At 41.6% G+C, this 27,061-nt stretch overlaps 1 protein-coding gene across 2 annotated transcripts in view; it reads left to right on the top strand.

Annotated features, from left to right (window-relative positions):
* Positions 1–9,034: 9,034 nt before the first annotated feature.
* The window catches only part of st6galnac5a (ST6 (alpha-N-acetyl-neuraminyl-2,3-beta-galactosyl-1,3)-N-acetylgalactosaminide alpha-2,6-sialyltransferase 5a), a 52,095-nt gene continuing 34,068 nt past the window's right edge, over positions 9,035–27,061 (top strand). Inside the window, exons 1-2 of one of the 2 annotated variants that reach the window (XM_069685149.1) lie at positions 9,035–9,049; positions 9,872–10,081. In XM_069685149.1, the coding sequence (XP_069541250.1) occupies positions 9,035–9,049; positions 9,872–10,081 (225 nt within the window). Of the gene's footprint in view, positions 9,056–9,871; positions 10,082–27,061 lie in introns of both variants that reach the window. The other variant, XM_069685148.1, reaches the window with a different exon arrangement.

Genomic DNA, 27,061 nt, shown 5'->3' with positions numbered 1-27,061 from the left:
GATGGTAAGTAATTCAAATTTCAAGCTTCAAAGCGTCCACAAACCAAGGATGTCAACGTGTGATATTCTCTATCTTAAGACAAAGGTAAATTACCTTTGACCCCTAATTCCCATTAAAATATCAGTAATCTCACTTCTAAAGTAAATGCAGACTTAACATTAACTGTGATGGATTCTGGCCAGTTTAAAGCATCTGCAAACTGATCATTACAGCAGACTGGTTATCAGTAACTTAAACTGTAATTTAAAGTGAATGTGCTTCACATTGTGCCTACTGTGGTCCTTTAAATCTCACTGTGCTCAGCCCTCTGTTGGAATATTTCCTGAGAGAAACGTGTGAATAAAAAAAAAGGATTTCCTCTTACACTTTGTGTAATATGATGGTTAAATTACCTTGTAAATTCGTGTCTCCTATCTCCCGTCATCCTGCACGCACTGTTGCTCATTCACCCAGAACAGGACAGCCTAGTGAGCCTGCATTAAAACAGGCCCGCTCACCATTTGTCTCTGGGCCCAGGGGTAATGAACAGGGTGAATTGGATGTACTCTCTAATTATGGAAAGGACAAAAAGCCAGTCATATTCCCCTGTCAAGGTCCCTGTCCTGCAGCACCGCGGGGAGAAGCTTCACTCATAAATCAGAGGCGGGATACAGATCTGCAGCGGATTAGAAAGAACATAAAGGGGTGAAATATGGCCCCGCGCGGACCCTCGACAATCAACCATGTAACGACCGACGACAGGCAATAAGTAGGTGCCTGAGAATTCCTGTGTGTTATAGCCACCATAAACACCTGCTGATCAGTATCCACCACCGAGCAGCCATCTTTCACACTAACCCCACCATCATCAGCATCAGCATCACCATCATCATCATCAAGCTGGCCCTGATGATCAGACGCTGCTCCGCGAGCGCCATAACCTCAGTGTTACGAGCACCATTAACATCGATCAACATGCTGCTGGTGCTGCTTGCATGTTCGGTTGCTCTGCATGGTGATTACATTTCAAATCTGTATGACTGCTCACGGCCTGATCGTCATATCTACGCCCACACGCAGCCCACGCAGCAGTGAACCGCACCGGCCCCTCATGAATACTCACACTGAAACTTCTTTTCAAAAGGACTCGAGTTAAAGTTCACCAAAACCTGAGGTATTTTTTGACATTTTGTGCACATTTTCCAGAAATGTTCTCCCTCGGGTGTTTGAAAAGCAGTGGTAAAGAGAGATTACTCCGGCTGAATTACAAGCAGAGTTTAAGAAAAACAGAAGGTTACTACTTAAACACTGACTTGTCTCAGTCTGTTGCTTTCTTACAGTTTCCACATACTCACACTGGAGGTTTGATCCTATTATCAGGGTCATGTATAATGTATGAACACCAGCCTCGCATTCAGGCTGTTGTAATCAGAGCATTACCAAAAAGCCTTTCATTTTTTAGAATCCTTTTTGAAGCATTAAAAGCCAAAATAAACCACATAATCAGTAAGACCAGCTGCTGTCATGTTGTAAGACATATAAAATGCTCTGCTTGAAATAAGAAATTGTGTCTGATATGTTTTTTCTGCAAAATGCGTTTAACTGCCTAACACCTCTCTCTTAGGTCTTAGGACTGAGGACCCTGCTGTGATGGGGGGACCAGGTGCCTGTCATTGGTAGAGCGTAGGGTGCGGGACGGAGTGTAGACCTGGATGAGGGCGTTCAGGTAGGCAGGAGCCGTTTCTGTTGCTCGTTTGTAAGCGAGCAACAGGGATTAGAATTTGATGCGAGCGGTGACTGGGAGCCAGAGGAGGGATAAGAACAGTGGAGTGACATGTGCTGTTTTGGGTGCAGGAAGGCCTGCCAGGAGGGAGTTGCAGTAATCAATGTGTGATATCACGAGAGCCTGTACCAGCAGTTGTGTTGCATGCTCTGAAAGGTAGGGTCTGATCTTCCTGATGTTGTACAGGGCAAATCGACATGACCGAGCAATCGAGGCCACATGAAGCTGAAAGGTTTGTGACGTCTCAAACCTGCCAATCTTAAAACGTGATGTTCAGCTTGTCCTTGGTACACTGCAGTTTAAAAGCAGACAGGCCCAGCCATGGAGATGACTGCTTACACATGAAGATGTTTACAAGGTTAAACACTTGATTTTCACTGGAGGGGGTCTTTAACATGTAGAAGCACTCAGTAAACCAGTGTGTGAGGATGCACAGCCGCCTTGTGTTCATTTTATATTGAAAATTGAATTCCTGTTTACAATTTGATTTTTTTCTCCTCTCCAGTGACTGCAGATAAAAACCTGCAGTTTAACAGCTCGTGGGGACTGTTTTTTACTAAGTGCTTTGTTGAACTTTTGCTACACTTGTTCCCCAAAAGGAACTATGCACATAAAAACAGCCTGTGTTCACTTTTAAGCCATTTCAAGTTTGCTGAATGGTCTGGTTATTGTGTATTTACTGCTTATTGTAGTTTAATACTGTCTGGATTTTACTCCGCAGCCACAAACTAAATGCACAAAAAAAGTCTTATGCAACATTTCCCTTTAAAATCCTCTCCTCACTTATGTCTCGATCCGCATGCCCTTTCCCTGCCCTTCACTAAGTGCTCACTTCAAAGATGGCCTTTCCTTGAAACTGTTTTTCTGATGTGTTGTTGTTGTTGTTTTTGTTGTTGTCGAGCCTTCCAACCTTACGCTGTGTTATCGCACATTATTCCCCCGTGACTCTGATGGCCACGCTGATGTGGATTATTGCTTCTGGGAAGTGTCCCTTGTGTCTCCCATGAGGGCCTGTTTTTTTTTTATCATAAGCAGATTAAACACAATCACAAATGGGGTTGAAGCATGCAGCAGCAACACTCTGGATTTAATGCATTGTTATATGTGGTTTAACCGTCCACTGTGTGGTGGATTAATGTGTGGAGGCTGCATTAATGCTGACCGGAGGAGATACCTGGAAATGATGCTGCTGTACAAGCTCTTTCAAGGACACGTCTGTAGATATCTCATATATTTTATTGATAAAGCTTTTTCCTGTGAGCAGTCTACATTGTTGTATAAAACCTGTTAAAAACGCATTAATGAGACAAACTGCAGCCACTTTCAATGACGATTGAATGGCCTGTTATCAGCTGGAATGACTACCATTAGAATTCTTCAGATGGCGGCTTCCTGCAAAAATCCGTATAGGGCAGAAGGTGCATAGTCATCTATTATTCCTCGTCTGGTTAACATCGTGTTAGGTTAAGGCTCCAAAACAACTTGGTTAGGTTGTGGCTTCAGTTTAAATATTCAGAAAAAGAGCACAGGTGGGAGGGAGCGGTGCAGAATGCGAGAGCGAGAGAGGAGGAGAGGGTTAGGCGCCGGAAGAGGTGCGGTTGAGGTGTGGTCCTGCTCCTGAAACTTTGCTATAGCATCAAATAAAAGCAGGAAGTGGATTGTGTTACGCTTTATGACGTTACTTTGAATAACTTTTGTTCTCATGCTGGACCACAGACTGTACAAAAAGATGGACGACATGACAGCTCCCGAAAAGTGAAGCCAAAACCTCTCTATTGCCCCCTGCTGACTGGCTGCAGGTCATAAAGCCAACCTCCTCCATGTTAACAGATGAGTCAAACTATAAAATCAAAATTTTTCTCTCACGTGGTTTCTGTCACTGATTTATGTCAAAGTGTACATTTTTCTGACAAGTTTACTTGTAATTAGTTATTTGATGATATAAAAAGGGGGTGTAACGTCATGACTGACAGCTCTGTTGACAAATCGGGCTCCTGCAGCCGATCTGCTCTGGATTAGCAGAGTAGAGGAGGACCGACAAGAGGAAACAAACACTAGGGCTGTGTTCGAAATGCTGTACTATATACTACATACTAAATACTATATACTGCATGCTTTATACTGCATACTATATACTACATACTAAATACTATATACTGCATGCTATATACTACATACTAAATACTTTATACTAAATACTATACACTGCATGCTATATACTACATACTAAATACTATATACTGCATGCTATATACTACATACTAAATACTTTATACTAAATACTATACACTGCATACTATATACTACATACTAAATACTATATACTGCATGCTATATACTGCATACTATATACTACATACTAAATACTATATACTGCGTGCTATATAGTGCATACTATATACTACATACTAAATACTATATACTGCATACTATATACTACATACTAAATACTATATACTGCATACTATATACTACATACTACATACTAAATACTATATACTGCATACTACATACTACATACTAAATACTATATACTGCATGCTATATACTGCATACTATATACTATATACTACATACTAAATAATATACACTGCATACTATATACTACATACTAAATACTATATACTGCATGCTATATACTGCATACTATATACTACATACTAAATACTATATACTGCATGCTATATAGTGCATACTATATACTACATACTACATACTAAATACTATATACTGCATACTATATACTACATACTAAATACTATATACTGCATGCTATATACTGCATACTATATACTACATACTAAATACTATATAGTGCATACTATGTACTACTTACTAAATACTATATACTGCATACTGCGTTCGGCGTAGTATCTAGTATGGAGGAGCTTTTCAAATCCATCTTGCCATATGCTCCGCCAGGCGGTAGTAAACAATAACCGCCGCTTCTTTAGCTAACGTCCCCTTCTGCTGGAATGCTGCTGCTGTCCGTCATTTCAACTGCCGCTGTGATGTTCCAGCGCTTTGCATTGTGGGATACAGTAGGCAAGGTAGACTGGTGCCATGCATACTGGAGATTCTAGCCAATCTCTACTGCACTGACTCTGGTACATTTGATCCATTGATAATGTAAAACTATTGATACACCAGCTTTAGAGATTTCCATCTTCATGCAGAATAAATGGGCTAAAATGCTCTGTATGTTTCATTGGCCTCTATAAACCAGAAATCTATTTTCTGAATACAGTTTTATCATCCATTTCTAACGTGGTATACAGGGATACACTTTACATTATACATTCTCCATCCATACAGTCTGATTACTGACAGACTTCACACTTAACCTACGAGACGTGACTGCATTTCTCCACTTCTCAGCTTCACTTTGCGGCTCGACTGAATTTTGGATTCAGTTTTATTAACATTTCATCGATCACCTCTCACGTCTTGTGCTGGACATGCAGCATCTCTGACCTGTTAATAACCCGTGAGTTGAATCTCGGCGTGAGACCCTCAGGCAGTACAGGCAGTTCATCAGTTCATCCAGAGCTGCAGCTGTAAATGAAGCAGTCTGACCTCCTCTCTGGGAGGACAACAAGTTTGGATGAAACTGACAGACGAGTGCCTTCATTGTGTTCAAATTTGTATCAAATTCTGTATATGAGTGTCTGCACATGCATGCGTATTTTTGCATGTATATCGGACTTCATGTTTGTATACGTGTATTTCTATTGATCGGTAGCAATATTAAAGAGGGGGTATTTTGCTTATTTAAAGCTTCATATTTCATTTTGTGATACCTGTGGAGTTGCTTAGCATAATTTACAGTTTTAAAAAACTCATCATTTTTCTCGCATTGGTGCTCTGTGACATCACAAAGTGCAGCGTGTAGAAAGAACAGTGTGAAACCTGGCGTCGGCAGCAGCCTGCAGACTGAGCTGAGAAGCCTGGGGATTACTCCAACATACTTTTACCTACAAATTAGAAACTTCACCCACGTTTAGTTTGAACATCCAACATTGTAACATTATATATATGTCTTAAAATGTGAAACAGCATAATGCCCCCTCCTTAATGTAAAAATGTTTATGTGCATTTCAACATTGATAATTTGTTTTTAAGGTTCTGCATCTCAATAACCTTGATTGTTGTGAAATATGATACATTTTGTAACCATTTTTCTTTATAAATAATTAAGCTTAATACAGCTGATAAATTTACATTAATTAATTGACCAGTAGTCGGACCCACAGGTTCACATATAGTTCAACATACAGCTCCAGAAAAGAGACCACTGCAAAAATCAGTTTTTCTCTGGTTCTACTATTTACAGGTTTGTGTTTGTGTAAAATGAACTTTTGTTTTATTGTAAACAACATTTCTCTCTACTTCCATATAAAATATTCTCATTGAGGTCTTTTATTTGCAGAAACTGGTGAAGAACAAAAAGATGCAAAAAACATGTTTTTCAAAAGTCGAATAATGCAAAGAAAACACGTCCATGTTTAAACAACAGAATACTAATGTTTAACTCAGGAAGAGTTCAGAGGTCAATATGCAGCGTTCGTGCATCTCGACATGCTCTCCACCGGTTTGACACACTTGGCTTTGTTCGATGGATTGTGACCATCCATGTCCTCTTGATCACATTCAGGAGGTTTTAATGGGTTCAGATCTGGATTGGGCTGACCGTGACATGTAGAGAGAGATGCTGAGTTAAGGAACACGTGAAGGGGCCTCTTTTTTCTTCCAGATCTGTATATATGAAGGATTAAATGTACAATGTTAAACAGATTTTCAGAAGAGTTTCAATAGAGAACTTTTGTCAGCGATCTTCCTCAGTGAATCAGCAACTGCTTTTGAACTATAAAAGGTAAATTAACAACAGCCTATAACTACACTGGCCTTTTTCTTCCCTTATAATGTTTACCCAATGACAGAGCTGGTGTTAGTGTGCCAGCTGAAGCTCCACAGTCCAAACTAAAGCTTGTCCTTCAAATGAAACACATTTACAACTTTTTCTCTATTGTTCAAATGCCTCTAATCGTTGTGTTACAGCTTTGGTTAGTGTTATGAAACCGGTTTGATCTCATGACAATAAAGTACATTTAAATAATGACTCTCTGCACAACTATTTGCCGTCGTCTCAACAAGATGATGAGTTTGTGGCCCCCTGGTCTTAAAGTGTCTGTGTGTTCTTCAGCGTTGTCTCTCTGCCGCTCACACTGAGAGGCCGTTTGAACTTTGTTTTGATAAGTACTCCGTGCTGCAGCCTTTCTGAACACTATTAATATTTATGCGTAACTGCTGCTCGAAATATGAAAAACACTTTCAGGACGACCCGCGGAGTTAAGAGCTGCACGTTTAAAATCTTTTAAGAGGATTTGTTGTTTCAGCGCAGCAACAACAAACAAACTGTGAATCTGTGAGCAACATGTGTACATAAAGACGAGGTTAATACACAGACACAGCAGGCCACCGCACACACACACACACACACACACACACACACACACACACACACACACACACACACACTGCAGAGAAACAAACAATGAAATAGACGCAGCTCACTCACAGCTGAATGCTGCAACAATGTTGAAACACTGAAAAATCTTCAGTTCACTTTGTGTTCGAGCCGAACTTCACCATGTTTGTTTTTGTTCATTACAGTCTCATTTTTTCCCTGATGTTTCACCTCTTTGTCATAGATGTAAGTCTACAATCAGTAACTTATCTTTCATTGTTTCTCTGAGGTTTTTAGGAAATAGCTACTAAAGAGCTACTAGCTCCCTATCAGCTGCTGACAAGTGTGAAAAAAATTGCTGGTTTGTTTGGAACGGTGGTCATCTTAAGAGTACGGAAAATGGACTCTGCACCCACTTTTGACCTGTGGTTGGGAGAAATGAACACTCTTCTTCTGGAGAGCTGCGTATATCCGCTCTTCACTTTATACACAGGCTTTTATTAATATTATTATTAATTTTATGCTGCTCTACTCGTAGTTTAAGTATGGATATGGCTCTTGATATCAGGAACTTATGATGTGCTGTTTTTGTTTTTTTCGTGTGTTCTGTCCTGTTTTTTCTTTTGGGGTGGGGTGGGGTGTCTGGGTGACACTTGGTTGTGTTGTTTGTGTTTGTATTTGTATTTTTCTTTGTAAAAAAATAAAAGAAAAGGGCTGCTAAATAAATCGCAATTTCATCATTATGTCGTGTAGACGAGCCAAGCTTTTTCACTGAGCATGCCAACATTGTACCTATGGAGCCCTGCGTGTAGGCCTAATGGCCGCGCTTTCACACCATTTTGATGCTGTCTGATGAAGCCACAGCAGCATCAGCTACCCTCATAATAATTGGTGTTGAATAGCCCAGTTTTGTCATATTGTGCAGGCCTAATAAAAATACAGACATATTGTTAAAGCATGCAGGAAACTGTACTATAAGTATCAAAAGTAAACTCAGTGCATAAAACTGAACCCTGTTTAATACTATTATTTAGTTTATTATTACAGCAAAGTGTAGTCAGCACTTTATTAAGGACATCTATTAACTACAGAGTTCGGCCTTTATAGTCTGTGTTACTATTAAGCTGCTGCATAGTTTTTTCAGTAACAACCAGGTTTCTTCAGGTGTCATTGAGTTCAGTAAAAGGACCATTATTCAACTCTGAAATGTAAAAGAGGAGAAGAAGAAGTAGCAGCTAATGGCTACCAAAGTTCAAGTACATTCCTGTGTTCTTGGTAAACTTGGATAAAACTATAAAGTAACATTTTGCTCTGATTAACAGAGTCTGCCGGGGTGCAGGATACAATCTCTAACTCCTCCTGTTCTCATTAATCCGCCTCATATTTTATGCAGCAGACGTCAGAATGTGACATGTCGTGTATTCACTGTTCTCCAGAGTAATCCGAGCAGAGATCCTCATCAAACATTACTCAGCAGGAAACTAACCATTAAACAAAACGGCCTTATCACCCTCGCGCAGGTAGAGCCTCTTTAATTAACTGCGCTGCGCCTCCATCGCTCGAACACTGAGGGCGTTAAGACCCAGCAGAGCTACGAGAGTGAAACATCTGTCGCCTCGCTCTCCACAGTATGAATTGCGCCTGGGCTCCGGACTGAAGACACACAGGCGGCAGGCAGGCTGGCGGGCTGGCACGGTGCGGCACGGAGCGGAGTAGACCCGGGATGCGAACAGCTGAAGCTGGACCATGAGAGAAAGTGGAGCCAGACGCACTGAGCCGCAGAGATAAGACAGCGCGCAGCAAAATGAAGACTCCTATGGTAAAGGTCTCTGCCATGTAGTCTTATAGTATGAACTGTTAGTGCTTTTAAATCCAGCATTGTCCTGTGAAGTGCGCTTAAACCGCCGTAACGCCGCTGAGTGTAGTCTGTCGGATCAAAAGATTAGGATCCGAACAATAGACATCCAGCTGTGCGCTCTGCTTGGCACTAAGCTCCGGCTTTTTCTTACAATAATAAACACTACAGCGTGGAGCAGCGCGCGCTGGCTTTGTTTTTACTGCGTTTTATAGATGCATACATTTAAAAAGTGCATGATTTGATTTCTTTAATATAACTTGTTTTAATGCACGTTTAGAGAAAAATAGATCCACACATCCAACTCTGCTTTACAGCCAGTGTGCAAGGAACAAATCAAAAGTGTCACGAGCTGTTTATCTCCCGCATCTGTAATTCAATCTGGATTTATAACGCGGAGGCTCAGACTGATTTACAAGGTCAGGATGTAGACGTGAACTTTTAGCCTACTTTATAGCTTTTGGCGATCACAGCGGTGCGCCACTTTGTACTGCAGATGTGCTCCTGGACGCACCTGCGCATTGAAATGCATGCAGGCAAACTAAGTAAAGATGATCATTAACAGCCTGACAGCTTGTCAATGTCCCGATTTGACCTGTGCCTTTAAATTAAGTCGATTAAGAGCTGGGGGTTTTAAACTTTGGTCTCACGTGACGTGAATAACAGGAAGTTGGGGGGTGATATTAGGGATGAGGGTGCCTCTCACCTGAGTTTACAGCTGCAGCGTTAACTCTGTGCACTGCAGCAGCGCTAATTTGTCAGCATGTGTTTGTGTCTTTGTGACAGCGCCATGGGGTCGCCGTGCTGCTCGTGCTGCTCCTGTGCGCCAGCTTGTTCCTCGTGTACAACAGCAGCTTCACCGGCGCTTCCAGGGACGCTAACGACACGCACATCCGACAGCATGAACATCTGCGGCGGCCCACTGAAGCCCCCGCCAGGGTGGCCAAGCCTCACCCCCCGGTCCTCCAGGGATACAGCGGCATCATCGACCATAAGGTAAACAGATGCGGCCATAAGGCAGGCACGCGGAGGATGAATGTGTGTACGTGTGTGGCCTTTGCAATTGAAGCCAGGTTTACTTTTTTTCATTACAAACCAGGGATGCAAAGAAAAAAAGAAAAAAAAATGTTTGTCTATTGATCTGCCGATTACTGGTCGATAAATTGATTGTTTTGTTTTGTCTTACAAATGGGAACAAGTTTCCCAGAGTCCAAAGTGACGTCTTCATAGGCTTCTAGTGTTGTGACGTTCGCGAACGAGCCGATTCTTTTGAACGGCTCTTTGGTGCGAACAACGGGAACCGAGTCGTAGGTGAGAGCCCACCCGAGACCCACTCCCCTTTATGCTGAATTACCACAGGCGGCTTTTTTCAACTGCAACTCCGCTACACTAGGTCACGTGCAGCGGAATCACGTCGCCACAACATAGTGCGGACAGTGAGGAACATTATAATTTTTGTTGACATCTCTGAGTTGCATCAGAAATTATTGGCAAATCAATGATATTGATTAACTGTTACTACATTATTCTGCTGTTTCCTGTGTGTGTTGACACTGGGGAGACTACAGCACAGGCCAGAGTCCGACCACTCTCTCGCCGTTCGGCTCTCAGAAAGGAACTGAGCCATAATATCCGACTCCCTTCAAAGAGCCGAAATTCCCAACACGATAGGCCCCTGTTGCTTCTTTTGACAAGCCAACAGTGAAAACCCAAAAACTTCTCATTTCAAGTGACAAACGCAGCAAATCTTTACCTTTTTAAGAAGCTAAAATCAGCAAATGAAACTTTCACTTGAGAAATCACCAAAAATATGTGGCCATTAATTATCTTTCAGCCGATTAGTTGATTAATCATCGCAGGTCTTTAACAATCTCCTTTTTGCATCTTCACTTTCTCCTCCTGACACACATGCGCACACACACACACCTCCCTCCTGTCTAATGACCAGCAGTCATCTATCTGCACAGCTCTGTAGAGGCACAGAGCCTCCCCCCTGTCATTTATCACAATTTTCTCCAGCACTGTGTTGCGCCACACTCAATACCCACCTGTCGTTACTAATAACAGCTTAGGCTACAAATGAAATCCTCGGCTGCATTCTTCGGCTCTAATTGATAAGCCCAGGAGACCTGCAGCGAGGTGAACCCTGACGTCACAGCAGGGGTGTATTGACTTCCATCTATTTACCAGCCAGGAGAAAACAATCAATGTGAGTACTGGCGAGCGGAGGCGCTGCAAGTAAAGCAGACCTAATCACCGAGTAAAGGCCTTTTTTTTTAGGCAACATACAACACAGTGAGCTTCTGTGCAGGCAATCTGGGTGATGGGCTCCTGGACGGTTTGTGTAGTGATCTGCACCACTGAGCTGGTGATGGATGCAACAGTCCTCCAACCGCTGGGATTTATTGGACGTATAAAACTGAGTGAGAATGTAAAGTTTGGGTCGAACTGATAGATTCTAATACAATGGGCCCTTGGGAGCAGACATTAATGCTCCCCAGCTCCTTCTACATTAGAAGACAGGAAGATACCTCCACTGAAACAGAAACAACATTTGTGGCTTTTTGTTTCTTTTCATAAAGGATTTCTGATTCTTTGAATCCGAGTTTAATCTCTTTGTTTGATTCTTTATGTGGTCAGTTTGTTTCTACTCTTTGAAGAGGACTTGTGTCTCTTTGTTTCTTTTTTCAGTTTATTTGAATCTTTTGGTTTGTATTTTTCAGGTTGTCTTTTTGTAGTCCTAGTCAGTATTTTTGTGCTCAGTTTGTGTTTCTTTGTAGTGTATTTGTGTTTCTTTATAGTCAGGTTGTGTCTCCATGTAGTCCTACTGAGCATCTTTGTCGTGAATTTGTGTCTCTTTGTAGTCCTTTTTAGTATTTTGTTGTCAGGGTGTGTCTCTTTGTAGTCCTACTTAATATATCTGTGGTCAGTTTGTGTCTCTTTGCAGTCCTATTTAATACATCTGTAGTCAGTTTGCGTCTCTTTGTAGTCATATCAAGTCCCTGTAGCCTTTTTTGTGTATCCCCGTAGAGATTTCCAGTCTCTCTGCAGACCATTTTTGTGTTTGTTTGTTGTGTGACACTTTCTACTCTCTGGCTTCTCTCTGTTCTCACTTTGCTTCTAAACGCAGGGCAATGTGTTTTGTACGGCTAAATTGTCTCTCTTTGTGGTCCTTTCTTGTGTTTTCTAGTTGTGTTGTGGTTCTCTGTAGTCATTTGATTGACTTCCTGACAAAACATATTAGCAGTCACTTTTATCAGAGCCCTGTTCAGGGGCCTGTGGGGTCAGGGGGCCCCTGGGCCTGTGTCCAGTGGGCCCGTTCAGTAATCCATCTATTGCTGAACTGATGCAACCTTTAATGGCCAGACTAATCAGCTCCGTAATCTCTCTTTTTCAAAGAAAGTTTCTGTTTGCTGCTGAAAACAGGCTTTAAATCATCATTATGTCACAGGTTGATTTGCATATGAGTAATTTGACTGCCTCCTCATCGCTCTTGTTGCTGCCTGGATGAGAGAAAATAAGCAGCATGAACATGCATCAGCTGGATGGATGTGGAAGTCAACACATTGTTCCTGAGCGGCAGAAAGAGTGGCCTGGTTGGTTAAATGAACTTTTGCTAAATTAAACACCGAAGGCTCTGAAGAGTCACTTTATCTTGTGACAAAGTAAAGCAGGTTGGAAACAAAAGGTGGGGCAATTATTCATAATAAGAGAGCTCTGTGGTGGGTGCAGGAACCAACAGGTGTGGAAACCTGTGATTCCGGCAGTAGAAATGCTGCTTCTCCGGCCACTTTAATTTTGAGTCAGACAGGAGATGCATGTTGGTGGCTGTAAAGTTCACTTAACATAGGGCATGCTGTACTCTGCTGCTGCATGTTGGCATGGTGACTTTAAGTCTACTTGAGCAGAATTAATACCTGTTTCAACAGTTATGCATTTTTATTTAGATGCAGTTTTGCTGCACATTGAGGATTTGGGGATGTCACGATAACAAACAAGACAATCGATGGTCAGACAGGTAAACAACCTGTAGACAAATCAAGTTTCCCACTATCTAAACGAACATTAAAACACATTTATTGGAATTACTTGAGTTTTAGACATTGAGAATGAATGTGTTTTTTTAAATGAAGGTTTTGCAGACAGAGGCGAGACAACAGGACATGTGGGAACGAGGGATGGGGAATGACATGCGACAGAGGTCACAAACACGGGGACAATGGTTGTGGGTCATGTCGGCGCTGTAAGCCAGGACACCAAGAATCAAAAGTTCAGTCAAATGAAAGTTCTGCTCGAGGCTTAAAGCTCGGGCAGCAATTTATTTTGAGAGCATTTCTATTTGTATTTGTTGAAAATCCTCTTTAGATCCAGTCAGCAATCAATAAATGAAAAGGGTTTACAGAACAAAAGAATAAAATCTGGAATCTGTGTCTATAAAAGTCTGTCAAACCATTTCATTTGGACCGAATGAAATGATGGGATGACTAATCCAAGAACGGCAGAGAGAGAGAGAGGGAGGTGGGGGAACAGTGTGCTGTGTTCTCCTCCTGAACGCTCTCCCATGGACTCATCCCGCACCAGTTGTCAGACTGTGGACGTGATTGTGTCTGTGTCTGATAGTCTTAAAAATCGAGCTCAGTTTTAAGTTGCCTTCCGCAGCTTTAAGACTTCAGGTTAGAATAAGGTGGAAGTAAGGGTTAGGCCTGTAGCTGTCAGGGTTAATAAATTAGTAATACTTCCTGTGTACGCACAGCACGACCACGAGGACGCACACTGACAATCTCACACTCATAATGATATATTAATCACCATGCTGGCAGGCCTTGCTGATGATGTGTGAACGCACCTCTTTGTGCAGACATGCAGCGCAGTGAATGCATCTCCTGTCTTTGTTTTAAGTATATCAGCCCTTTAAAGTCCCGGGGTGGGCATCCTGGAGTAAACTGTGCTGCAGGATGGAAGAAAGAAACATGCCTTCGATTTTTTAATGATTGGATAAAGATGAGGCCGATTTGTGACTCAGGTTGCATTAATGAGCTCCACTGTACAGCTATGTGAAGTGCAGCTGCTGCTCCCAGATCTCACTCATTTAAATGGTTAGATTTTGTGTCATTATCAAAACAAGCCACGCACTAAGTGTGTAAAGTTTTACTGTTCAGAAGTAGGGATGTGGACGCTGGAGCTTGTGTGAGAACATTAAAGTCCAGTTTAATAATAGTCCGGCCTTTTGGTCAATATGCCAGAGGCTGTTTAGCTTTTGGTTTCGGAATGAGAATAATTTCACAGCTGGGTCACGCGGGTCTCTCAAAGCTGAGCGGCGCGCAAATAAATATGGAATGAGTCAGTCATATTTTAAGACGGCTGATGGGCCACGTACACGCTTTTTTCTCACTGCCTGAAATGCCAATATTCAGTGACCGTGTACGTTTTGATTTGATGAGGATTTGTCTGTAATGCGTCGGTAAAGCCAGCTATGGATGAGAATTGATTTTCCCCCGGTGACGGGAGCAGCCGAGCATCATAAGTAAACCACCAATTTATTTTTTCTCTTGGCAATAAACTTATTGACATTTTGGTGACAGGGGACATCAATTAGGGCCTCGGCTCCACTGAACATCATTTATGCTTCTTCAAACGTGCTATTATGTCAGCCTTCGCATTCTGCCACAATCAATACTTTATGATTTCAGTGCGCTTTGCTAGGACAGTGTGTGGTGGTGCATTATGCAGTGCAACCTTCAAATACATTGCATTCAGTTTTCTGAGGCCTGCTGTCCTCTGCTGTTTGACAACACGGAGGAGTTTTCTCTGTGTGTAGCGAGAAGTGGAAAAGTTGTTGGCCTTGCCTCTCGTTTGTTCTCCTGCAGTGCTGAACGGTTTGTGTTTGGAGAAAACACTCTGACATGAACATTTGTCTTCTTCATCTTTTCCTGCTGACCTCTCTGCCGTATTGATCTCTGCAAGATATCAGCCGGCTGGCACGCATGGTGCAGTGCCAGTCAGCCTTTGACCGCTTCACTTTATCTTTCACCAGGGTATTGAACTCATCACAAACCAGAAAATATTTTGAAGCCTGAAACTATCTTTTAGACTTTTGGCCAACATGCCAAATATTTGCCAAAAATTGAACTGATTCTTTTTTCCTCCTTAACTGGTTACAGAACCAAAATCTTTGGATAATTTCCATGTTTGAGGCCGTACTAAAGCAACTCTAGTCAACTTAAATCCTCTGCACCAAGTATTTTAAATGCAACATGTTTAATTTAGCTCAGAATGAAGGGTAATTTATTTCTAGCTATGCAGCAGCAGTGGTCGGCCCGGACATGTGCTGTGAAGACTGTGGGGGAGAGGGACGAGATAAGGAGGCACAGAAAGAAACTTTGGAAAGAGATGAAAAGGGAGAGAAACTCTTGTAGAGTGAGGGCAAAGAGAATGAGAGAGGAGGACAAAACCAGGAAAGGGTAAGGAAGGAGAGAATGATAAAAGGGAATATACGACCGGGGAAAGGTTCAGCCTAAGAGAATGAGACAAGAAGGAGAAGGAGGAGGCAGAAACCGACACGTGAGCAGAGATAGAGTGAAATCCCAAAGGGTTTCCTTTCTTCTAGCACTATCCTTCGTTTTCCTTTCTCAGTGAGAAGAAGAAGAAGAAGGAGGAGGAGGTGGAGGAGGAGGAGAGGAAAGCACTCGTCTGTCTCTCTGTGGAGATTGGAGAATGAGACAGCGTAACCATCTGCCTCTGATCACCTCCCTGTCTCCAGATCTTTTAGCTGACATCCCGCAAGACAGGCGGAGGAGGAGTAATGGAGGAGATTTCAGCACAGAGGAAAGCAAAGAGCTTTATTGAGCATGAGGGGCAGCCTGATGTCAGTGGAACTAGGCTGGCTCTTCCTGTCTAACAAGACAAAAGATGCTTTCATATGATAACAAGTTAAACCTTTGACTTGCTCGCCACGCTAGCAGCTCCGCGAGACTGTATGTAAGAGGACAAAATGGGATAAAACCAGAACTGCAGCAGAACCAGATTTGATCTAAATATGTCTTTTTATTCCAAATATTCTTCTTCCACTGTGAAGTGCAAACATGCTGATGTTCTGCAGGTCCCGATTACCAGTGTCACCATCTTAGTTTAGCATGTTAAGGCATGCTAACCTTTGCTCATTTGTACTCAACATGAAGTACAGTCAAAGGTCCTTGGAATTTCATGCATGAGTCCTGCAGATATCTGATCATTTACTAAAGTTTTGGACTAATTGATGACCTGATGATGTTCAAGTAGTTCAAACATTTCATTCAAAAACACAAATATCAACCTCATGATGGCACTAGATAGAAAGTAAAGGCGTCACCAAAGTGATTAGGACTCATCCTCTGGAGAACATGGATGTCTGAACCAAATTCCTTCTGATCCACTCAGTTTAGGAAGAAAGATTTCACTTTATGTAAATGAATATGTTTGATTCATCCTCTGGGAACAATGAATGTTTGTCCAAAATGTCATGGCAAAACATCCAATCGTAGTTGATACATTCAACTCATAAACGCAAATGTCATCCTCATGGTGGTGCCAAAGGGAAAAGTTAGTAAGAATTCTTCCTCCTTGGATCATGAATGGCTGAACTATATGCTGTTCCAATTAATTCAGTAGATGTTGAAATATTTCACTGAATAAGTGACAAATTTGACTGGCTAACGTGAGTGATATGATCACCAAAGCTTGCTTGGTGCTTCCTCTGTTAACCACGAATGTTTGTCCAAAAAGTCATGGCAAGCAGTTAAACAGTAGTTGATCAACTGTCAACTTCATTGTGGTGCTCAAGGGAAAAGTCAAGGAATCACCAACTTTAGTAAGAATTCATCCTCTGGGGAACATGAGTGTCTGAACTAACCTCAAATTAAAATTCATTCTGTAGATGTTGAGTTATTTTACTGATTTAAAGACAAATTTGAACTGCCAACAGCCCAAGAGAAATCGTGAAATGGTCATCATCATGGTTTGGTGCTTCCTCTGGTAACAATGAATGTTTGTCCAAAATGTCATAGCAAGCTGTCCAACAGTAGTTGATACATTTGACTCAAAAACCCAGATGTTGACTTCATGGTGGCCTTAAAGGGAAAAGTCAGGGAATCACCAATGTTAGTTAGAATTCATCCCCCTGGGGAACATGAGTGTCTGAACTAACCTCTGTTCAAATGTTGAGATATTTCACTGATTTATAAAAAAATATTGGACCGCCCACAGCTCTCGATAAAAAGGTGAGATGATCATTAAAGTTTGTGTGGTTCTTCCTCTGGTAACAGTGAATGTTTGTTCTCAATTTGATGGCAATCCGTCCAATATTTGTTGAGATGTTTCAGCATGGACCAAAGTAGCGAACTAGCATTGCCGTCCCCAGAGCATTGCCTCATGGAAGGCAAATAAACATATACAAATGCAGGCAATCCCTCCGAGATGGCTCAAGAAATTTACAAAGCCGATTCCTGTGCTCACACTTTGGAAGGAGTCCGGTTTAGACATACGTATGTGGGCTGGAAATACTGACTAGGTACACTTTGCCTGAAGGCATGAGCCAAGGAGAACGAAGCCATCTGTGCCGAGGAGACATGACAAGGCATCCCTCTCCCAACCACAGCTTTAGTGACAGCTGGAGAAGTGAGATGTTTAATATTTCATCTCAGACAGTCACATCTTCAATGGTGTTCTCCGAGCAACAAAGCCATTTTTCACCGTTCATTAGGATTTTTCTAAGCAATCAGCCAGCTGGATAGCGAGATAGAAAACTCCCCAATTAGGCCGCTATGGCCAAGGATTTCGTAGTCATTTAATCCAAACTATCTGTGTTTGTGAAGTCTGCTGCTCCGTGTGTGTGTGTGTGTGTGTGTGTGTGTGTGTGTGCATAAACTTGTGTATGCATGTGTGAGGTCTGAGTTTTAAATTACAACGCGACCTGCACGAAACATTAGAGACAGATAACCACTATATTTATGCAGAGACCTTGTTAGAATACTAAAAGTGCGACTGAGGAGAAAGAATAGTGGTTTCGTTATGCCACAGCGGTCCCAATTGGGGCATAGTCTTGGATTTCAACTTATCTCCTGTGCATTTTGCTCCCGCCAAACATAACACAGCTTCAGGCTCTTTCAAATGCAGGCCTTGAAAGCAATTATGGATGAAAAGTGGGAGGAGGAGGAGGGACGTTACCTCTCGATAAGCATTCCCTAGACGGAGTAATCTCACACTCCCTGCCTTTTGGCATTCTGTAGTTAGGGAATCACTGGGGAAGGCATATATTTTTGCAACATAAAGGAAGTAGAGGAAGATTTCTTTAGGCGGGTGTCAGCAGATGAATGGTGATTTCATGCTTCCCTGTGTTTTAACCTTCCGTGCCTGGTAAGCTGCAGCCTGTGGGGCGCTCTCGTTATTTGGCCCCTGAGAGACCTGTGAGAGATCTGTAAAGGTTAAATTATGAGAAATGGATGATACCTTTTGGCACAACATGGGGAGATAGATGACGGGCCGCGGCTGCCACCGCCTTCAACCTCGTTGAGAGCGAATGCAAACAGTCGGCAGGCAGGAAGCTTCGCAATAAAACCCAATATCTCTGCTTTTCCCTCCTCTGGCTCCACAGACGCACAAAGTCGGCTACATTACTCAGCTCTTTAGGCGTGATTAATGAGCATGTCCTCCATGGTGGGAGAGAGGAATGATCAAACTGTTACTTGTATTTTGCCGTAATTTCTTTCTCTATGCTGTGAGCATTTCCCTCCCAGATTAGAAACATATTGGATACCAAGGTTACTAATTACGGAGACCTGGGGTTTTCCTTAAACAATGAACCAAAAATCTAGTAAGTAAACTTAGCTAGCAAAGTATGTTAGGTAGAAGAAGAAAGGACTGAGCTGAAGTTGTGGAGGAAACCTCGACAGTAAGCGCCCAGCAGAATAAAACAGCCTTCCGTAGCCTTGTAGTATTCTTCTCATATGACATTGAATCGTTGCCTGTTCCATGATGTTCAACTCCAGTCGAAGCACTCATTACAGAGGCAGCCTTGATATATCCTATCATCCCCCCATTGAGGAGTCAGTGTCACGGCTGTTCATCGAAGGTTCTTTGGTCTCATGCTCTCACTGATGAGACGCCTGATTAAACTCCACTGGTGTTATGGAGTAAGCATATTTCCTGGGCGCAGACTGAGCTGCTTCCACCTCCTTTGCCTTCCTTTCTGCTGGAGGGTATCTATATTAATTCAGGTATTTTCAACAGCAGGGTCTCCATGGGACCCCAAGTCTCTGTAGTGTAAATCAAGTACCTTAAATAGTCCTTACTCTCTCAGAACAATTTTACATAAGGCATTGTTCCCTTCCCTGAAAAAGTCAAATACAAACGGGTTGAAGAAACAAATGTAGATGCTTCCATAAGGAAATTAGGGGTCACTGAATGGCCAAGGGAGTATGAACAACTGGTTAATCATTTCCCATTGGCTTCAGAGTCACCAGATCTCAACCAGTTGAACACCTGTGAGATGTTTTATCGTGACATGCCAGACCTTGACAACCATCAGGACTCCAAGGAGGGAATGGGTTTAAGGAAATGGGCTTAAAGGTGTTCAGAGACATATTACATTGAAAAGTTACCTACTTTTTAAGCTCTGGCTGCAAACAGTGGGCCAACAACAGGCAAATACTGGTTAAGTGGGTATTCAATTCGTATTTTGCTGTTCAATACAAAGCTCATGTTTTACCTGCCTTTCTTTTTCATTTGTGAGAAACCATCAGATTTCCTCACAATCAGAGAAAGTGTCTTCTTTGTGTTCATCACAGTGGACAGCAGAGGTTGTACCATTGTCTGGTTCAAAGGTGGTGTGGCCAATCTCTGGAGCAGAGAGCATCAGAGCAGCCAACCAGTTTGAGTTGAGTTTCGTCGCCCTCCATTTCCATCACCCCTCTCCGCTCTCATTGTAGTAGATTTTTCACTTAGTTGTCATGTATAATCCTCTCCTGAAGGTCTGCAGAAAACATTTCTGGTTGTTCTGTCAATTTTCTGCAAAGCTTTTCCAATGCTGCCAAAGCAGAGGCGTCACTGAGTTTTACCCGTGTGCAAGGACAGATGAGGAAGTAGTAATTGAGGAGCGTGGAGGACAGAGTTTGTCCTTCCAGCTCTGACACGGTGTGAACATGTGTGACAACAGGCAATCATTGTGGAAAGCTGCTGTGACTGCTGAGTTGTTTGTCTCACAAAGTTTTTCATACCATCCCGTCACACCTTTTGAGAAAGTAAAACTCTCTCTACGATAGTCCCGGAGAAGTTTGTGCACATCAGTGTTCGCCTTGGGTATTAACTTCATTGAGGTCTTGTAGCTTCAGCAAGTGGGTCACACTGACATGTGGGTCACCAGAGGAAGTTTTCATTATTGTCTGCAAGGCAACATTGATTTTAGGAGGGGGAAGGGGGGACAGGCTGAAGCTAACTGTCTCCACACATTCACATTCAAACAGCTCGCTGACTCAAATTTCATGCGGTTAAGATATAACGTATAGACAGTATGTAAAGTGAATTTTCCACTGAATATTTCTGTTTGACTTTTCAGCCACAAGTATGAAAATAAGTATTTCCATATTGTCTCTGAAAAATCATGTTTATCAATCATTCTGCTAATGCGGATGGACCTTGGTACTAATAATACCCATGAGCCTCTGCTTTCGTTGACAAAGAGATAGCAAACTAATTTTTTTGAGATTGGCCCGAAGAAATAAAATTATTTAAACTACAGATTGGATGATCAAGTTTTCTGTTAACTAACTGCATGTCACACAATGTTAAGCTCTTTGGATGCTTCGTGGTGTAATAGATGTTACGTCATCATGAACTTTTACACAAGTTTGTGCCTAAGATAAGATATTTTCAAACCAACTTGTTCTTCTTTTGGACTGACCAGAGGAGCTTCATGTCCATCAGGGCTGTCAGAGCTACAACTGTGAATCCGTTGATATGGGAAAAGTGGAATGGAGCCTGTAATACTTCCTCCCAGTTGGTAATTTTCCTGGGCTTAAATGTAAATTAGGGCATTGATTTAGCTTAGCGCTTAAATCGGCATCCCATGTACAGAGGCTATAGTACTCGATGTGGCGGCCCCAGCTTTGACTCCCGCCCTCTGCCCTTTGGCGCGTGTCACCCCCCCATTCTCTCTTCCCCTGTTTCCGGCACTACCCACTGTCCCTTCTATGAATAAAGGCATGAAAGGCTAAAAAAAAGAAGTTAATTAAATCTTGTTTAAAAAATGTCATGACAACAGCACAGACGATTTAGAGGGATTTACACTCCTTCATTGGTTTGCTATAAATATGGTTCGACTCATCAAAAGACATGTTCAGGAACAACAAAGAAACAGTCTTCACAGTTGTGGTGCTGAAATACTCAGATAACCTTCAGCAAGTTTTTCAGAGCTGCACAAAAGTTTGATCACCCTTAAAATCAAGTGTTGCTCATGAGTCCTTGTTTTAATTATGCTTTTAATTTTCATGCACTTGTTACCCGTTGTTTTTCTTTTCTTTTCTTTTTTAACTTATTTTTTATTCAACACATTTTACAAATCTACGGTTACCCTAAGCGGACATGCATCCATACATTATATTTACTCAGTTTCATGTGATAACCAGTAATTTCTGTCAAGATTTCGACGTATTTATCTTGTTATATTGAGATAACAACTCGGCACCACTGTAACATCAGATGATCATAACTCGTTTCCCCAGAGCTGCAAAAGCACAAAACAAACATAGAAACAGGCTTAACTTACCTCATTAGTGTGTGCAATAGCAGCATGGCATGTCCTGGTCTGTAATATCACTGTGACCTGTGTAGATGGACAGTAAAGTATCCCATTATTACGAGAAAACCAGCTTCATTATCCCTAGATGGCGGGAAAATAAGTCGAGATCTTGAGAAAACAACTGGAATAACTCGTTATCATGGGAAAAATATATAATGTATGGATGCATGTCTGCTTAGGGCTTCCGTACAAAACAAACCACATATAGGGGATGGTTTTTATTTGCTTTTTCAATGGTTCAATCTACCTGTAAATGAGGGTCGCCTCCTCAATTATCCCTCGTGTATAAATAAAGGTTGTTTAATTGATTATAATAATGATTAATTTATTTTCATGACAAACCATAAAACAAAGTTACATCAGACTTTACAGTAAAAACAAAATTTAAAAGTAGATGAAATCCAAAATGTACTGTAAAATAATTTTAATAATTACAACAAAAACTATAAGTTTGGAAGAAGCTATAAGATAAAAGTCAGTTTTATGAAGAGACTTAGAAACAGACGCTGAGCTACTGCAGCTGAGGGGCCTAAACAGAAAAGGCCCCGCAATGTTGGTGCCCCGTGCGAGGCCCGGCAGGAGGGTCTGCAGCAGTTAGCAGATCTCATAGGGAAACAGTGAAGGACAGCAAGCATCAGAGTGATGTGCTCGCTGCTTAGTTCTGTCCTCTGTTGTTCTGTTGAAGAAAAATCAACCTGTGCTGAACAAATAAACTGAATCACAGCCTGACAGCTTCTCTGTACAATCACTGGATGCCTGTTCTTAGAGACAAAAAGCTGGAAGTCATGTGGGAGCTGTTTTTATTGTGAATCACCTTGCAGGCAACTTTTTAAAAGGTTGCTCTAACTTTTTTTTTAGACTTCAGATTGTTTGCCAGCAAAGCAAAAGCTAAAGATTATTTCCTCCTTAAACGGCAGTAAGCTGTGCGTATGTTTCTGATCGTGCCAGCAGGGATTAACTTTTAACCTTTAAAGGAACTTCACTTCTTTTGAGTCAAGTTATCTTTTGAAATGAGTCGGTCTCAAACTGCAGTTTTTAACAGAAAAGATAAACAAATATAACTTTCTTCAACGCTTTTTATCCCTCAGTTGTTTCAATTGAAGCGCTCTGCTTTGGTTAACAAGCTCAGAAATGATCCCCAAACACCCAAAGATCAGTGTTGAGGCTTTAAAACTCTTACAAAGTTACGTTTCCAAACAACAACACTAAGTAGGGAAGGAAAATAAAGTTTCTTCCACTGAAAACACCCCTAATTGTCATTTTAGCGCAGAAGAAGAATGATATAAAGACATCTGGCTGCAGCTAATAAGATTTAACAGACGCAGAGGCTCATCTCAGTAATGCTAAAGAGTGTCTGTCTGTTTATGAGCCGAAGACGACTCCATTTCCTCAGCTCGTAATCAGTGTTAATTCCGTCCTCCATCATCATCTCATTAATAATGCAACAAAAGCCCCAATGATGATGATAGCATCAGATGCTCGGCTAATAACTGAGAGGAACAGCATCGACTGCACCGACATTATTATAACTTTAACTGCTCTGAACTGTATGTGACAAACTTTAGCCACAGAGCAGACAGCTGTGCAGCAACATAAAAAGTGTCAATCTGAGGTTATTTATGGCAGTTTATGCATCTACTTCTCTACAAATGATGTTCTTTTTACTCCATGTGGCAGTTCCTATCCAGATGAAACAGTTATATCAAAGACAGGTTTAGGTTTAAAAATGCTATGTTATTGAATTTTACGGAAACCTGGTCTATAGCTGTGTCCCAATTCAGGGGCTGCATCCTTTGAAGGACGTATTTCAGGTTGATTCAAGTTGATTGTGTCACAATGGCGCGTCGGAGGCTGTCCTATTTCAAAGCTTCCTTCAGAAGCAGCAAATGTGTCCCCTTTTTTCCCGGGCTTTGAAGGATGCACCCGCTGGATCCTTCATGGCCCGGCGGACTCTGAAGCAGCCGAGTAGTACACTTTGAAATGTAAAGGTTTCTGGTTTCAACTCAATTGAATAGCTAGCGATACAAATGTGAAAAAATATTGACGGGGGCTTTCTTTAAAATGATAGGTAAAGTGACGTGACGTTCATTATGTTAGCTTGTTAGCCAGCTCAGCTAAGATACCTGTTGCTAGGCGACCGGAGCGGAACTTTGTGACTCAAAGGTAAGGGCGGGAACAGCCAGTGACGCAAACAGGAAATCCTCTGTAGACCAGTCTCATTTCAGTTCGGCCTAAGCGGTCTAAACGGGCTACAAAGACTCATCCGTCATAGATCGCGTCCTTCAAAGGACGTAGCGCCTAAATTGAGACACGGCTCATGTCTGTTTCAGGCACGTTTGTCAAATATTTCACAACACCATGAGTTGTTATTTCTCCAAACTTCTCACATGGAGACACTCAAATATTTGTCCAGGGAACTTTAGGCCCTGGACAAATAAGATGCAAATATTTGAGAGAAACACAGATTTATTCAGCAATAAATGTGATAGTGTGCTGCATATCGATTAATTACTGTCAATGCAATATATCACTAAACTCTTTCCTGTAACATTTATATTTTTAATCTAAAACTTTTTGTTTAATTTTTTACTGTATTTTTTACATTGGTGATTGCTCCACTTCCTTCAAGAGCCAGCTAATGGAGATGACCTTTAAGTATCTCAGCATAAGCTGTCAAGCTCATCCCTAACAATAGTAACAAGCTCCTGAAAATCACCCAGATTTCTTCTTAAATAATCTCCTCTATCACCATAAGTTATGGTCTTATGTCAAAGGAGTAAGCATTTAAAAGTATTAGTATTTAGTTTTAATAAATGTTCAAAATATCACCATTTAATCTCATGAACGTTCCTGATATTGGGTTTGAATTGGGCATAACTAGATGATATATTTACTACAAAGATTGCACAGTGTATTTTGTGAAGTGTTGACTCGCTGTAGTCTAGGCTGCTGGGGTTTTAATGCGGGTTGTTGATGTTCAGTTTTGTGTTGTGGATTGTGCACTCTGTGGAGGGGAATTTAGCTCTGTAATAATATAGCACACGCTAACATTACAGAGCCATCATTTAGCACAGCAATCACAGCTTTGACAACGAAGAGGAATCTCGGCTATCATTTCATGTGAATGCTAACTGCTAACTATGATATGATGACAGCAAAGCATTTTGAAACTCGCCATTCATGACCAAATGAAAGAAGCGTGTGCTTCTGACTGAGACCTTTCAAACACACTGCACAGTGTTGAGAAATGGTCTAAATAAGCCGCCTTTCTAACAATAATGAATGTTTATTTTAACTCAGATTTCTGTGGATGCTTAATGAAGCTCTCAACTTAGATGTCATCTTTTATATTTTCACTATTTCAAGCCATATTTCCCGAGGCTTCAACAGAAGGATCTGAGTACTTCACCACTGTGGCTGTGTGCCTCACTTTTCCTGCGTCCTTTTTCCTGAAAGCCGCTGATCAGGCCTCATTAAGGAATAAAACGTTGTGGGAGCTCCTTCCCAACAGAAGGCTGTTAGCATGCAGGCTGCATTGTTTGCGTTTTTATGAATTCCTGCTGGGTAGAATCCTCTGAGGATCGCACTAATGAGGCTCATCACCTTGATAAAAAACCCCGAAAGAAAGCCTGAGTGATTTGTTGATGCGACTCAGTTCCAAAGCTGCTGGCAGGAATGTTTTCAAACTGTGTAAATGTGACTCTCTTTCTCGCGTGTTCCTAATCACCAGTCTGGCTATTATCACATCTCAGGTGGAGCCCATTAAGTAAATGAATAGGCATTACTTGGGCAATAAACATTAGTGATAATTTCATCAGTGTTTTCCTATTAAAATGCTGCAGTACCTGCTCTACGATCCACTCGGCCCCACTGCAAGTTTTTTTATTCTCATCATAATTAAAAATATTGATTTGAGTAATTTGAGATTTCACCTTCAATTGTGGAAGAAACACTCGATGCTGTTCGATTGTTAATACTGATGTAACGATGGGCAAACAGCTCAGAGTAGTCTGGTTTTTGCAAGTCAAGTCAATTTTCAAAACAGAAACCAAAGAGTGACCAAAAGATAAATCTGAGGGGTTGTGAGATTATGCAAGAAGTAAACAGTTGTGCCACGTACAATAGTAATTTTTAGTTTTTATGATTTTTTCTGTAATATCAGCTTATTCAGGAAATATTAGAAGGTATAATATAACCTCTTTCAAACTGCTATTTAAAAAAACCCACATGAGTGATGTAAACATGAGAAGTTTATCACAGAGAGATAAACATTTGTTAGCACTAATTCACCAGTCAGCTGCCATCAAACCGGGTCCAAACCGGGTCCAAACCGGGTCCAAACCGAGAGCACAGTGAGAGGAGATACTTAAAAGGGCTCCTGTCAAACCTTTAAAGGTGGAAATATGATACTCATGTTTCTTTTATGTTTTGAGGAATTTTAAAGATGTAATGTCGAAGATCTCAGTTTGTTCTCTTTGGCGGCACCTGTGGCGACAGTGTTGCATGTGTGACGTCCACGGTTGGCTCCGGTTGTAACTCTTGATTTTCCTCACTGACGGTCGCTTTCCTTTTTAGACTGTTTGCCTTCATCTGAGCGTCGAATTAGTTTCTTTTTCTTTGGATTTTCACTTATTGTTGAAGTTGTATCTGTAGTCATCGATCTTTTCTTTGTTTGTTCAGCCATAGTAGATTACTGTTTAGTCGCATCACTTGCAGAGACCGAAAAAACAGCCGCTTAGCTCCGCCTACCCTCTCTGGCAGACCAACCACTGCTGGCTGATGGAAAACGCGTCACTAACTGGGCTGCTTGGGATTTTTTTCGTCGCCACAGACACCCAGTCCATAATTCTGCTGTGGTGTTTAATACACGCACACACACACTCACTCTAGTCGGTGACTGTGTCTCATTATCCCCAGTCCCAGCTCATAATAGACACACTCCAGCTCGAATATTCAGTATTGGAAAGGTTTTCAGAGGAAGCAGCTCTTTCCGCCACACAGGGACTGTAGTATCGGCAATGTATTATTGATGTCTTCTTCTTGTTTTTCTTGGGCTTGTTGTTATTTTGCCAGAACACAACAGTAATTGCTCCTTTGGGATTGAGCTCGACGGGATTTATTACACTCGCACTCCAAGATTTAACAGC

Source organism: Semicossyphus pulcher, unplaced genomic scaffold (assembly GCF_022749685.1).
Source record: "Semicossyphus pulcher isolate SPU_LCO1_2020_fin unplaced genomic scaffold, fSemPul1.0.p SCAF_7, whole genome shotgun sequence".
NCBI lineage: Eukaryota > Metazoa > Chordata > Actinopteri > Labriformes > Labridae > Semicossyphus > Semicossyphus pulcher.
Note: the sequence above shows the minus strand (reverse complement) of the source record. Positions and strands in the feature narration are given on the sequence as shown.